The following is a 12,363-nucleotide window of genomic DNA, read 5'->3' as shown; positions in this document are numbered from 1 at the left end:
TTCTCACTAACTTTCATTCTATCAAAAGTATCATTATTATTATTATTATGAATACAAATTACATTAATCTCCAAAGATAAACTATGCACCACATTTCTACATCTACAGTCTCTGGGCAGGTAAACATATTAAATACTAAAACACAACATGCAATCCAAAATTACAGAAACCCTACATTTCAATATATGACCCGTTTACACTCTCAAATTTGTCTACTCCAACCAACACAAGCAGACCAACGCTATCATCAATTATTGTCTGGACATTTTCCATCACCCCTTAAATTTAGGGTGCCATAATTCAACTCAATTCATGCACAGGCTTTCTGTACTGTGGCAACGCACCCGCCTCAGTAATATTCATCCAACCTTGTTATAGTTGCTGTTTTCAGCTCTGAAAATCTATGGGCAAAAAAAAAAAAAAGACCACACACGTTTTTCATGATGTAGCCTGATTACTCAATTTTAAGACTGACCTTGCTTGATTTAATAAAAAAAGATCATCTTCTCTTACATGCTTACACATAGCATTATTCTACTGGCTTCCAAAACAGTGAGAATCAGAGCCCAGTAACACACCTAGTTGAGTCTCTGTGCAGACCTGCCCATGTTTCTGTGCTTTACACCTTCTTCTGTCTGGCGCTGTAGTTCACCACACAATACCACACTACTACACAGTGTTAAAACTGGCCACCATTAGAACTGCATTCATTAGTGTAGCTAAAGTGTAGTAAAGTAAAGATGTGTGGGAGTTGGGATGCTAATCTGTTCACAGAACAAGGTTCATAAAAGCTGTAAAATTTGCATGTGTACATTATCATGTACAAAATCATGGTTTAATACTGAAATGCAGATGACGTTAATTAATAAGACAGGTTTAAGGATCCAGCAGTTAGATCCCGCTAGTTATTGCATGGATCACGCAGGACTTGCGGACACATCCACCTTGGGCAGACCTCTACTTGTAGCCTTCTGTAATCTGTGCGTCATACGTCACTTTTTTCCCTTTTGGTTGACTGCAGATTCAGTCAGTATGAACGCAAAGCACACAATGCATCATTTTCTTCCTAGGTCCGAACCAAGGAAACTGACCTACAAGTATAAACACACCCTAAAAAACATGGCGTACAACTTCTTTATATCTACCTCATTCAGATCACTTTTACATGGCGGAACTGGTCTGGTTGGTGTAGCGCAACAGATAACATCACTACCTGCCAGTCAGCTTCCACACCATGTGGGGTTTAATTCCCAGTCTGGGTGACTATGACGCTACACCAATAAGAGTCCTTGGGCAAGACTCCTAACACTACATTGCCCCGCCTCTGTAATATGAGTAACCCTGGAAGTCGCTCTAGATAAGAGTGTCAGGTAAATGCCATAAATGTAATGTAATGTAACTATAGAGCTCTGCAAGATCACCACAGAAAACCCACTTTGTGCCTCTTAGGATAAATAAGTGGACCCAAGTATTTCTTGGCTAAGCTTTTATCAGAAACGCTTCTGGTCCAGATTAAGGAAACCGCACGCAAAGAAAATGCAAGGACCATGGAACCCACTTGCAAGGACGTTGCTTACTCGGTCCAAAATAAAACAAACCAAGCTGCAAGTATAAACACACCCTAAAAAACCCTGGAAAACATGGCGTACAACATTCTCATAACTGGCTCATTCAGATCACTTCTACATGACTGAAGGCGGAACTGTAGAGCTCTGCGAGATCACTGCCGAAAACCCACTCTGTGCCTCTTAGGATAAATTAATGGATCCAAGTATTTCTTGGCCAAGCTTTCATTCAGAAACACTTCTGTCTCTTCAAGCCTCAATTTGGAATGCATTTATTAGATCTGCCTGGAAACACAGAAAGACATTAGTCTGGTAGCCAGAAGCTACTCTGAGACAATCTCTTTCAAAAGATGGCAAAAAGGGAAGCCTGTCATTAAAGGCTCGTCTTTCTGCTAAGAGATTTATTTCACTTCAATCTAAATGAAAATCTTAGAGAAGGATGTGAAGAAGTCCTAATCCACAGATAGCACACTTTTTGGGGGGGGGGCTAAATCACAGAGTGGCTCATGAGTTAATTGAGTCGCAATTATGATCAAAAGTTCATGAGCCTTATTAAAGTGAAGGAGAGAGAACGGCAAGAATAACGGCAGAGAAACGGAGATGAAGGCAATGACAATGGTGCTGTTTCTCCAGCCTGTTTCTAACTCCATGAATGATTCTAAGATCAGAAGAGAGTGTGTGTGTGTACAGTGTGTGCAGAATTATTAGGCAAATTGTATCTGAGAGGATTCTTTTTATTATTGAACAACAACTATGTTCTCAATCAACCCAAAAGACTCAAATATCAAAGCTTAAGATTTTTGGAAGTTTGAGTGGGTTTTTTTTTTTTTTTTTAGATTTGGCTATCTTAGGAGGATATCTGTTTGTGCAGGTAACTATTACCGTGCAGAATTATTAGGCAACTTAATAAAAAAACAAATATATACCCACCTCACCAGGTATTTATTTTCACCAGTTAAACCAACATAACACAAAATTTAGAAATAAACATTTGACATTCAAAAACAAAACCAAAAACAAAATCAGTGACCAATACAGCCACCTTTCTTTACCATGACACTCAAAAGCCTTCCATCCATAGATTCTGTCAGTTGCTTGATCTGTTTACGATCAACATTGCGTGCAGCAGACACCACAGCCTCCCAGACACTGTTCAGAGAGGTGTACTGTTTTCCCTCCCTGTAGATCTCACATTTTATGAGGGACCACAGGTTCTCTATGGGTTCAGATTAGGTGAACAAGGGAGCCATGTGATAATTACTGGCCAGCCACGCTGTGGAGTATTTGGATGCATGTGATGGAGCATTGTCCTGCATGAAAATCATGTTTTTCTTGAACGATACGGACTTCTTTCTGTACCACTGCTTGAAGAAGGTGTCTTTCAGAAACTGGCAGTAGGTCTGGGAGTTGAGCTTCACTCCATCCTCAACCCGAAAAGGTCCCACAAGTTCATCTTTGATGATACCAGCCCATACCAGTACCCCACCTCCACCTTGCTGGCATCTGAGTCAGAGTGGAGCTCTCTGCCCTTTACTGATCCAGCCTCGGGCCCATCCATCTGGCCCATCAAGAGTCACTCGCATTTCATCAGTCCATAAAACCTTAAATCAGTCTTAAGATATTTCTTGGCCCAGTCTTGACGTTTTATCTTATGTTATGTTATATCTTATGTTTATCTCTTGTTCAAAGGTGGTCGTTTTTCAGCCTTCTTCACCTTCTTCACCTTCACCAATGTCCCTGAGTATTGCACACCATGTGCTTTTTGATACTCCAGTAACGTTGCAGCTCTGAAATATGGCAAAACTGGTGGCAAATTGATTTTCCTCAATTCATGGGTAGTTATTTTTTTTTTCATGGCTATTTGCCATGAAACGCTTGATTGTTTGGTGATCACGCTTCAAAAGTTTGGCAATTTCAAGACTGCTGCATCCCTCTGCAAGACATCTCACAATTTTTGACTTTTCAGAGTCCATCAAATCTCTCTTCTGACCCAGTTTGCCAAAGGAAAGGAAGTTGCCTAATAATTAAGCACACCTTATATAGGGTGTTGAGGTCATTAGACCACACCCCTTCTCATTACAGAGATGCACATCACCTGATTTACTTGATTGGTAGTTGGCTTTCAAGCCTATAGAGCTTGGAGTAGGACAACATGTATAAAAAGGATGATGTGATCAAAATACTCATTTGCCTAATAATTCTGCACACAGTGTATATCGTACCTTTTTGGCTTCCTCTAGGTCTTGCTGTAGCTTGTCCTTTTCCAAGCCCAGTTCAGAAATCTGCTCCAACAGTCTGCTGCTGGCTCGGTTTGCCTCCTAAAGAACAAACAGCAGAAAACCAACTGAGCTAAGACTCTCAACATAGTTTACTTGGGACAGAATCAGGCATAATAACCTCTCAGCAGTCTTTTCTTTTTAGTTTTTTGCAAAGATAATCTTATAAAATTGGCTGCAAAACGTAACTGTATGTGTAAAATGACACAGATCACATGAAACATAAAAACCATGCAAATACTGAAGAAGTTGTTTATCAGAGAATCCATAGTTTCACTAAGAAAGACAAGCAGCAGAATATTTAAATGTTTCTTAAACTGTAAATATAAACTCCTTTTTCTCCTTTATCTCAATTTCTTTGTTGATGTCACAAAGGAAAATATGGCACTTTGTTCGAGCAGTAGCCAGGGGCCAATCCACCTCGATTCAATATTCAGGGAAATTGAGAATGAAAATCAATTTACGAGCTAAAATTCATTCAGCTAGAACTTTCCATCAGCCTTATTTGTCTGAGCTGAAACACAGCAGAATGCAGACTCAATGCCAGGAGGGTTTCCGTGAAGCAGATGAGTAGGATAGTTAAAGAGTCGGAAAGCTCACGGTCCAGACAGAATGACCACCTACCGGTTCTGCTTCTCTGTAGTTTACAGTTTAAGCTTATGTTCCTTGACAAACACAGAATTTCAGCCCTGTAAAACTCTCTCTCAATGACCCCCATATCTTCCCAAATATCTCTGTACCTCTACATTGCACATCACTTCTAAAATCTTATATATAAATGTCCATATGTTTGTGGACATTTCAAGTTTAACCCATTGCTGACACATATGTGCAAATGGACACACGCTTGAAGTGTAGTGTTGCCAATAGAATAGGACACTCTGGAGCAGATAAATCTATTGAAAGCATGCTGCCTAATACCAGATGTGGGTTAGAGAGGTATAAAGCCCCCCCAAGCATTGAGCTGTAGAGCAATGGAAGAACTGTGTTCTCTGGGATGATGATTCTCCATTCAGTACTTTTGGTGGGGTGATAATCATCCAACATCCCGACCTTACTAATGCTCTTATCGCTGAAGGCCATCACATCCTCTCATCAGTGCTACAAAATCTAGTAGACAGCCTTCTTCCCTGGACAGTAGCGACAGTTCCTCTAACTATAGCAGGATCAACTCTTTTTTTATAATACCCTTGATTTCAAACCAATCAATAAAAAATTTTGTCCATATGGCTTATCATGTGACTAGATGTGTTACATTTCTGTGTTTTGTAGACGTTACAGTGAGTTAGACAATATGTAGTGTGTTCAGCAAAACTCTAGAAGTTAGGCAATGTGAGTTTCTTCCTCTGATTTGGCAAAACCCAGTGGACAGGAATGCCGCTGACGGTTTTGTAATGTGGCTGATGTTGAATGACCTGTAGTTGAGAGCTGAGGTCATCCCTCTGGGCCAGTAAACTGTCCTGCTCGGTGCGTCTCTGCTGCAGGTCCACATTCAGAGCCATGTTCTGATCCCTCAGCAGGTTCATCTCTTGAGTCTTCACTGTCTGGATCTGACACACACACACACACACACACACACACACACACACACACACACACACACACAGCAAGAGAATGAAGCCAAAACCTCCAATCACTCTACATATTACTTTGATATAATTTTTTTTTCTCCATTTCTGCGTGTAGTTCGAAAAGGTACGTAGTATAATGGCTGTATAAGTCTACTATTAATTAATGAACGAATGAATAGATGAATTAATGAATTAATTAATAAAAATGCAAAGATACAGCTAAAAAAAGCCCACCAGAAAAACGGTTCTTGATCAATATAAATGTAGACTTTCTTTTATATAAATGATTAATTATGTTAATTTAATATGAAATAATGAATTGTTCCAGGTTAATAGATTTTCAGAACTGGTGAAAGTCAGGTAATGGAGGTGTAATTTAGGAGGAGTAGGAGGATGATGATGATTATGATTATGCTGATGACATGATGACATACAGTCATACACTCCTGTATGAGATGCTAAACTTTAGTAACAGGGTTCAAACTGTATACCTAATGGCAGCACATGGATGAAGGGCTGGGAATGGCATGGGGCTGTCACAACATCCGGATATAACTTGATTACCCAATTTCAAGACTGACCTTTTTTGGTTTCATTAAATCAATCTCTATATGCATTCATAAACATCCTTGTTTAACTTCTGGAGATCGACCTCCCTGCAGCCTTCAGTTTCAACCTTAATCTACCACACTGGACCGAAGTACTGCTTTCAGAAGCGAAAGATTTGCTGAATGTGGTGGGTTCGGTCTGAGTTGGAGGTGAACGCTGCAGGATAGCAGATCCCCAAGAGCAAGGCTGGTAACTGTATCAGTAAAGTACTATGACATCTCTGAAGTGCTCAGATTTGTTTATTATTGCTCACAGAGCTCACGTCTGACCCTGGCTATGCCTGGATTGTAAGCCAAAAAGATCTTATCATCATGCATTAGCTTTCGGTAGTCAAACGTCTCTCTTCAAGTAGCCGGACTGAAATGCGATTGTTCTGTGGTGCTTACTGTGCACATCAGCTGATATACAACAACCAACTGTTTGTTTTATTCAAAGGCGGCTTGATTTCCGTTGTTTAGTTTCCTACACCTGGTAGACGATGTTTACAAGACGACAGCTGTTTACGATAATTAGCCTCCTGTACCAGTCAGTGCAGACGTGAACAGCATGTATTAAACCGCAGATGTACTGTGCACAGCACTGGCTCTTTATTTAAGCCAAGCACCTCAACCCACAGCCCAGCACAGGCTGCTGAATTTCTCCTCCCGGATGCATTGATTGCGGAATGTGGCTTGTAGAGATGGATGCACAGACAGCGATATAACATCAGGCTGAAATGCCTTTTAGACCACCTTTTAAAATGGACTGAGTACTCAGATTTAAGTATTTATGTGGACAGTCATATATTAGGGGTGCAAGGTTATGTGTATTTGCGTGTACAGTCACCACGGTTTGGTGCGTGCTGTCGTACATGTCGTAAGCTATAAACAAGCTATAAGCGTTCATGCTCCGGCCAAAGATTGATGAACGCAACCTGGAACCAAATCTCACAAGGTTTCAGACTCAGAAATGTTACAGTTTGAGAAAACTACCATTTCATAAAAAAATAAAAAAAAACAGACTCCTTGAAGTAACAAGTAGTTTGTCCATTAAAAGCCATTTTAGCTTTTAAACCCTTGCTGTTAAACCTGTCTGGTGCGCCCCCAAGTGGTTGAAGTCTGTAATTCTGCCGCCGCTGATGAAGAAATAGTGAGGATTATTCCCCTCTATTACACTATACTTCCACTGGTCACAACAGCGAGCTACAAGCCAGAAAATCTGATTCTCTGATTGGCTGCTTTGTATTCCACTAAGCCCCGCCTCCACACGTTTGTCATCGACTCCATAACATGGGTTCGTCCAACGGGCTGAGAGGGCCAAAGAGCCATAGATACTGAGTGTGCATGTAATCTTTAAACTGTAGGTGGTGAGCAAGTAAAGTTAGGATTTGCATGGTATTGTGGGATTTGTAGTGAATTTCCGAGTATCGCTATGGTAACTTTAGGTTTTCTGTTCTTTCTTCATGCTCAATCTCTCACTGCTCCACTTGTGGTGAAACGACTGAACATAAAGTAGTATTTCTACGATACTCTGGGTATTTTCCAACTCATTAAATCACGGTGTCTCGGACAAGGACAGCGTGTTCTTGGACAGGTGTAGGGTGTGTGTGTGCTGAAACACATTGAACATGTTTACAATTTACTGTTCAATTCACTAAAAAGCTGTGCAGACTACCAGAAGGGGGCGCTATACCCAACTAGGTGGAACAAACTGTAACTTGCACGACTATCTGTTTAATTTAATCTGGGTTAAATCTGGGATAGCTGTGAGCCCTTGCTTTTTTCTCGTTGTACCGGACCTGTACAGAACCAGAAGGACTGCGTGAACCGCTGCGTGAACCGGACTGTGTAACAAAATCTGATACTCAAGATACACGAAACGCCCAGCGTCTCCGATTACACCACTGCCTAAATAACCAGTGGACTACTTGATTACTGATCAATAGTGACAGCCCTAAATGAGCTCATGCTGGGGTTTGGATGGCGATGGATATGGGAATCTAGATGACTCAGGCTGAGTTGTACCTGTTCTAGGGCGGCTAGGTTAGTCCTGAGTGCATCGTTCTCACTCAGCATGCCCTCCACCTGCTCCTGACTGACCGCACTCTGACACGCTACCTGCAGCTCAGCCCAACGCCATACGCACGGCCAGGGGGGAGAGAGAGACAAAAAGAAAGAGAAGGAGGACAGTCAGAGGAAGCTAGAGTTGCACAGTTGAGCAGTTGAGAAGTTGAAAGGTGTCACATCACACAGAAATGAGGAAACAGGAAACAGAAGGGTGAAATCTGAGCGAGGGAGGACAAGCTGAGGAGAGCAAAAAATTGAATATGCCATCCATTCGAGGCGCTGTTCAGAAAGAGATAAACAAATAAAATAAAAAAAGGGGTAAAAAAAAGAAACCCACAGAATTAGAAAGTGCAAGTCGACCTGAGCTCTCCAACGTAAGCACCAACAGGAGGAAAAGCAGGGCAGCCAACTCTTCTTGCTAATCTCTCTGAGCTGCCCATCACAGACAGGCCCTTAATTAAGATTTGTGCCCTCACTGAGGAAGACCGTGACACTGCTGGTGCCCAGGCCGAGTACTTATGTAGGCAGAGAGACAAGGGGGCCCTCCCACAGGGCTGGAGCCAATGCCAATAAGCCCTGCGGCCCCACTAATCCTTAATTATTCAGGTGATCTTTAGCACGCTCCTCTATTAAAGCCCAATTAAACATGCTGCTCTCCTGATCATTCTAAAACTTCTCAAAACTTTTTCTTTACAGGGCTTGAACAGAGAACATGAGAGGAAAACGAAAGTATGGTGAATGGCTAACAATTTCTGTTTCACAGTATACAACATTTTACAAGCATTAATATTAGTTAGAATAACACTTAAAGCCACAGTATGCAGCATTTTACCTTAAAATTGCAGCTTAAGAATCAGGGTGACGTTAAACTGACTGTAATGGGGCATATAGAGTCTCAAACGTTGCTACCCTGGGCTCGACATGCCGGTGTCTACACTTTAACCTTGGTGAAGCGGACAGGACAACACTCGCAAGAACTATGTAATGCTGCGTAACCAGAGTTGTATTGGTGTAAAATCCTCTAATACTACTCTCCAGCCTCAGTCCACATGCTTCTCTCACTTTCAGTGACAATTCTGTGTGGCACAAGGATGGGAATTGAAAGAAAATAGTCTTCACTGCAGTGAATTACACTCTCAACCTGTAGAGGGAGCCCATAAGCAAAAAAATACCAATTCTTCATACTGCTGCTTTAAAGGAATGAAAACAGAAGGGTTTTTGGTTGAACCTGAAGCGATTTTAACACAGGTGGGTGTAAAAATAATTTTTAAAAAATGATCTCTTAGTAATAAATGAAATATAAATAAACAAAACAAATAAATAAGAAAGATTTTCCATTTTTTATATTTTCCATTTGAACAAAAGACATTAGGAGGGACAAAAGTAAATCAATCAAACTGTACTTTCTTTTAAAAATGGAAGGGGGGGGGAAGCACAGGACCGTTTGATACTATCATCCTGAGATCATTAGAATATTATTACTCATGCATTAACATTAAATACAGAATTGTACTGTTGTAGTTAGTTGAGGTGAAGCTTACTGGAGTAATATTATATCTAACTAATAATAACCTCTGAAAAGTAGGCCTGCATAATATTGGAAAACAAATTGTAATTTTTTCTTGCGATAAGGATAAATATTGCGATATACTGCAATCACCAGATTTCACCAGAAATCAAGGATGATATTCCTGATGCAAGCTGTGTATCCAAGTCTGGAGTAAACGAAATGATACTGGGCAGATATAATCTGCCTTTTGGAAAACATCAAACGTCGATGGAAAAGGAGAACTGTGTGAATTAGTGCTGGGCGATATGACCTCAAATAAATGCTAATGTTAATTGAACATTCATTGGACCTTTATTTCTATAATTATGATAACTGACTCGATGTTTGCCCCCCCATGTTGCTTCCAACTGGACAAGGTGGATTAGGGGGCTAAACACATTCAGGGGACAGTGCATGAACACACACAATCGGAAAAGTACTAACAGAAAAAATGGAAATGGTCGACGTGGACAAGATTACGTCATTTAGAGGTTCTGCATGTCGGTTTTATTTATTTATTATTAATTTCGATTCATTGCTCAGCCCTACCGTTAACCTTTCTTTTGCAACAAGCAGCAAAAAAGTTGACGTGTTTGATTGAATTTTTCTTATGTGACATTGCACGTATTGCGATGTGACTATTGTGTATGTGCACACTGCGACTGATGATGCTGCAATTAGATTGTGCCCCACTGGGGGGTAGTGAGAAATGCAATTACAACTGCTCTGAAGTTATCAAAATAGTCGACGAACACACTTACACTGAAACTTACTACTCTCAGAGATGGGGAAAGTTCATGTGTGTGTGTTTCTTTATGGGGTCAGATCAGGGTGAGCGTGTTTCAAAATCAGACGCTAGTTGTAGCCGGGAGCACAGATTAAACGGCGCATTTTACAATCCTTTTTAAACAATCACAGGCTTTTTCAATAGGGACTGAAGTCAGAGACGGGACACATATGGAGGGATAGTGCTGATGATGCATATTGCACCCTGATTTTTTGCACACTAGAGTATACTGAAGCATACTGCTGCAACCCTGCTGAAGAACGTGAAAAAACGAAGCCTAATCAGGATTCTTAGTGGGTTTAAGGGGGTTAAATAATACAAAAGAAATCAAGAAATACATCTATTTTAATATGTGTTTGTCATCAAATAAACATGAAATGTAGATACAGCAACAAAACCAGTGGCCCATTCACTTCTACACACTGGATTTTGAATTGGAGGTGGAATTTAAGTTTAACAAGCCTTTTGAATCCGAGCCAAATTACAGTCAACGGAATTTAATCAAGCATGCATATTTAATCAGGAATCATAGAGCCCATTAGCATTTACACAGACCTCTAGCCCCATTCCACAGGTCCGCTCATTTGTAAACAGCACACTGACAGGTAGGGAGATAATCGCCTGAATCTCAAGGGCTATGATAATGAACATCTGCTTCTTAGCTTAGTTTACAAAGTCCTTCCTCCAGACCTCCATTCAGGAACTGTCTCCATTCGGTGCTCTGGGTTTTAAATGATGACATTTAATCCTATTCTTCTGGAGTTTTTTATATGCAGACATATTAATAATTAAATAAATAAATAAATATATTTCTCTACATCAAAAAAATAAAGAAAAAGTAGCTGTTTTGCTTTGAAACATATTTTCCACTTGACGTATGTTCACCAGCTTCACACATTCATCATCATACCACCTGGAAATGGGTTAAAATAGAAGGTGAACAGAGGGGTCACTTTTACCTGGTCTTTGAGTGCATGGAGGGCCATCTCATGCTCTTTCTGCTTGCTCTGCAACTGCTCCTTCAGCTCAGCAACATTCTGTGGCCACACACACACACACACACACACACACACACACACACACACACACACAGGCATTGAGATTCAGCAAGCACTGAGTATGACAGTGATTCAGTAGTAGGTAAAGGTCCATTAATCTGTACTGGGTGTTCCTCATACCAAAACCCTGAGTGCAGAGTCCAGCTTAATATTACACTGCTGACCATCCATCCACAACACTCATACCTGGACAAGGGGAGCTGGGGAGCTCTAACGCCATCTAAACAGCTCTCGTGAGGGGGCTAAATAGTATTGGAAAAATGTCACTTTGAGATGTTTTGAGGTTTGGCACTGAAGAACTAAAACGCACCTGGCATATCAGTACTGATAGACTTGGGTATCGAGTAATGGCAGCAGAAAACGCTGGATCGAAGGGAAGTCCAATCTGAACATATTGAGCCTAAACCAGAACACACACACACACACACCTGGGAGGGCTCTTTAATTCTGGTCCAACTATGATATTGCCTTATGATACTGCTTATCCCACCTTTCTTGGAGTCACTGTCTCAACTGTCAATTTTGAAGCACTGCTTTGAGGATCTGATTGCAACAAGAGCGTTAGTGAGGTCAGGAGCACCAACCATCATTCCAGAGAGCACAGTTAAAGGATAAAAGGATAAAGGTGCACGTATTCGTCACTGTACAGTGTGGACTGTACAGCGAAATGTGTCCTCCGCATTTAACCCATCTGGTAGTGAACAAACACTCACACACACACACACGTGTTAGGGGCAGTGAGTACACACACACACCCAGAGCGGTGGGCAGCCAACTCCAGCGCCCGGGGAGCAGAGAGGGTAAAGGGCCTTGCTCAAGGGCCCAACAGTGGCAGCTTGCCGAGCCCGGGAATCGAACCCACAACCCTGTTATCGATATCCCGGCGCTCTAACCGCTGAGCCA

At 41.2% G+C, this 12,363-nt stretch overlaps 1 protein-coding gene across 2 annotated transcripts in view; it reads right to left on the bottom strand.

Annotated features, from left to right (window-relative positions):
* gripap1 (GRIP1 associated protein 1) overlaps positions 1–12,363 on the bottom strand; it is a 76,979-nt gene that overhangs the window by 47,265 nt on the left and 17,351 nt on the right. The window contains exons 14-17 of one of the 2 annotated variants that reach the window (XM_072681442.1): positions 11,362–11,439; positions 8,025–8,117; positions 5,257–5,391; positions 3,788–3,883 (exon numbers count right to left, since the gene is read on the bottom strand). In XM_072681442.1, coding sequence (XP_072537543.1) covers positions 3,788–3,883; positions 5,257–5,391; positions 8,025–8,117; positions 11,362–11,439 — 402 coding nt within the window. The remainder of the gene's footprint in view (positions 1–3,787; positions 3,884–5,256; positions 5,392–8,024; positions 8,118–11,361; positions 11,440–12,363) is intronic. The other variant, XM_072681443.1, reaches the window with a different exon arrangement.

The sequence above is a fragment of the Salminus brasiliensis genome, chromosome 6 (genome assembly GCF_030463535.1).
Source record: "Salminus brasiliensis chromosome 6, fSalBra1.hap2, whole genome shotgun sequence".
Lineage (NCBI taxonomy): Eukaryota > Metazoa > Chordata > Actinopteri > Characiformes > Bryconidae > Salminus > Salminus brasiliensis.
The sequence above is the reverse complement of the archived record's forward strand: the minus strand, read 5'-3'. Positions and strand labels throughout refer to the sequence as shown.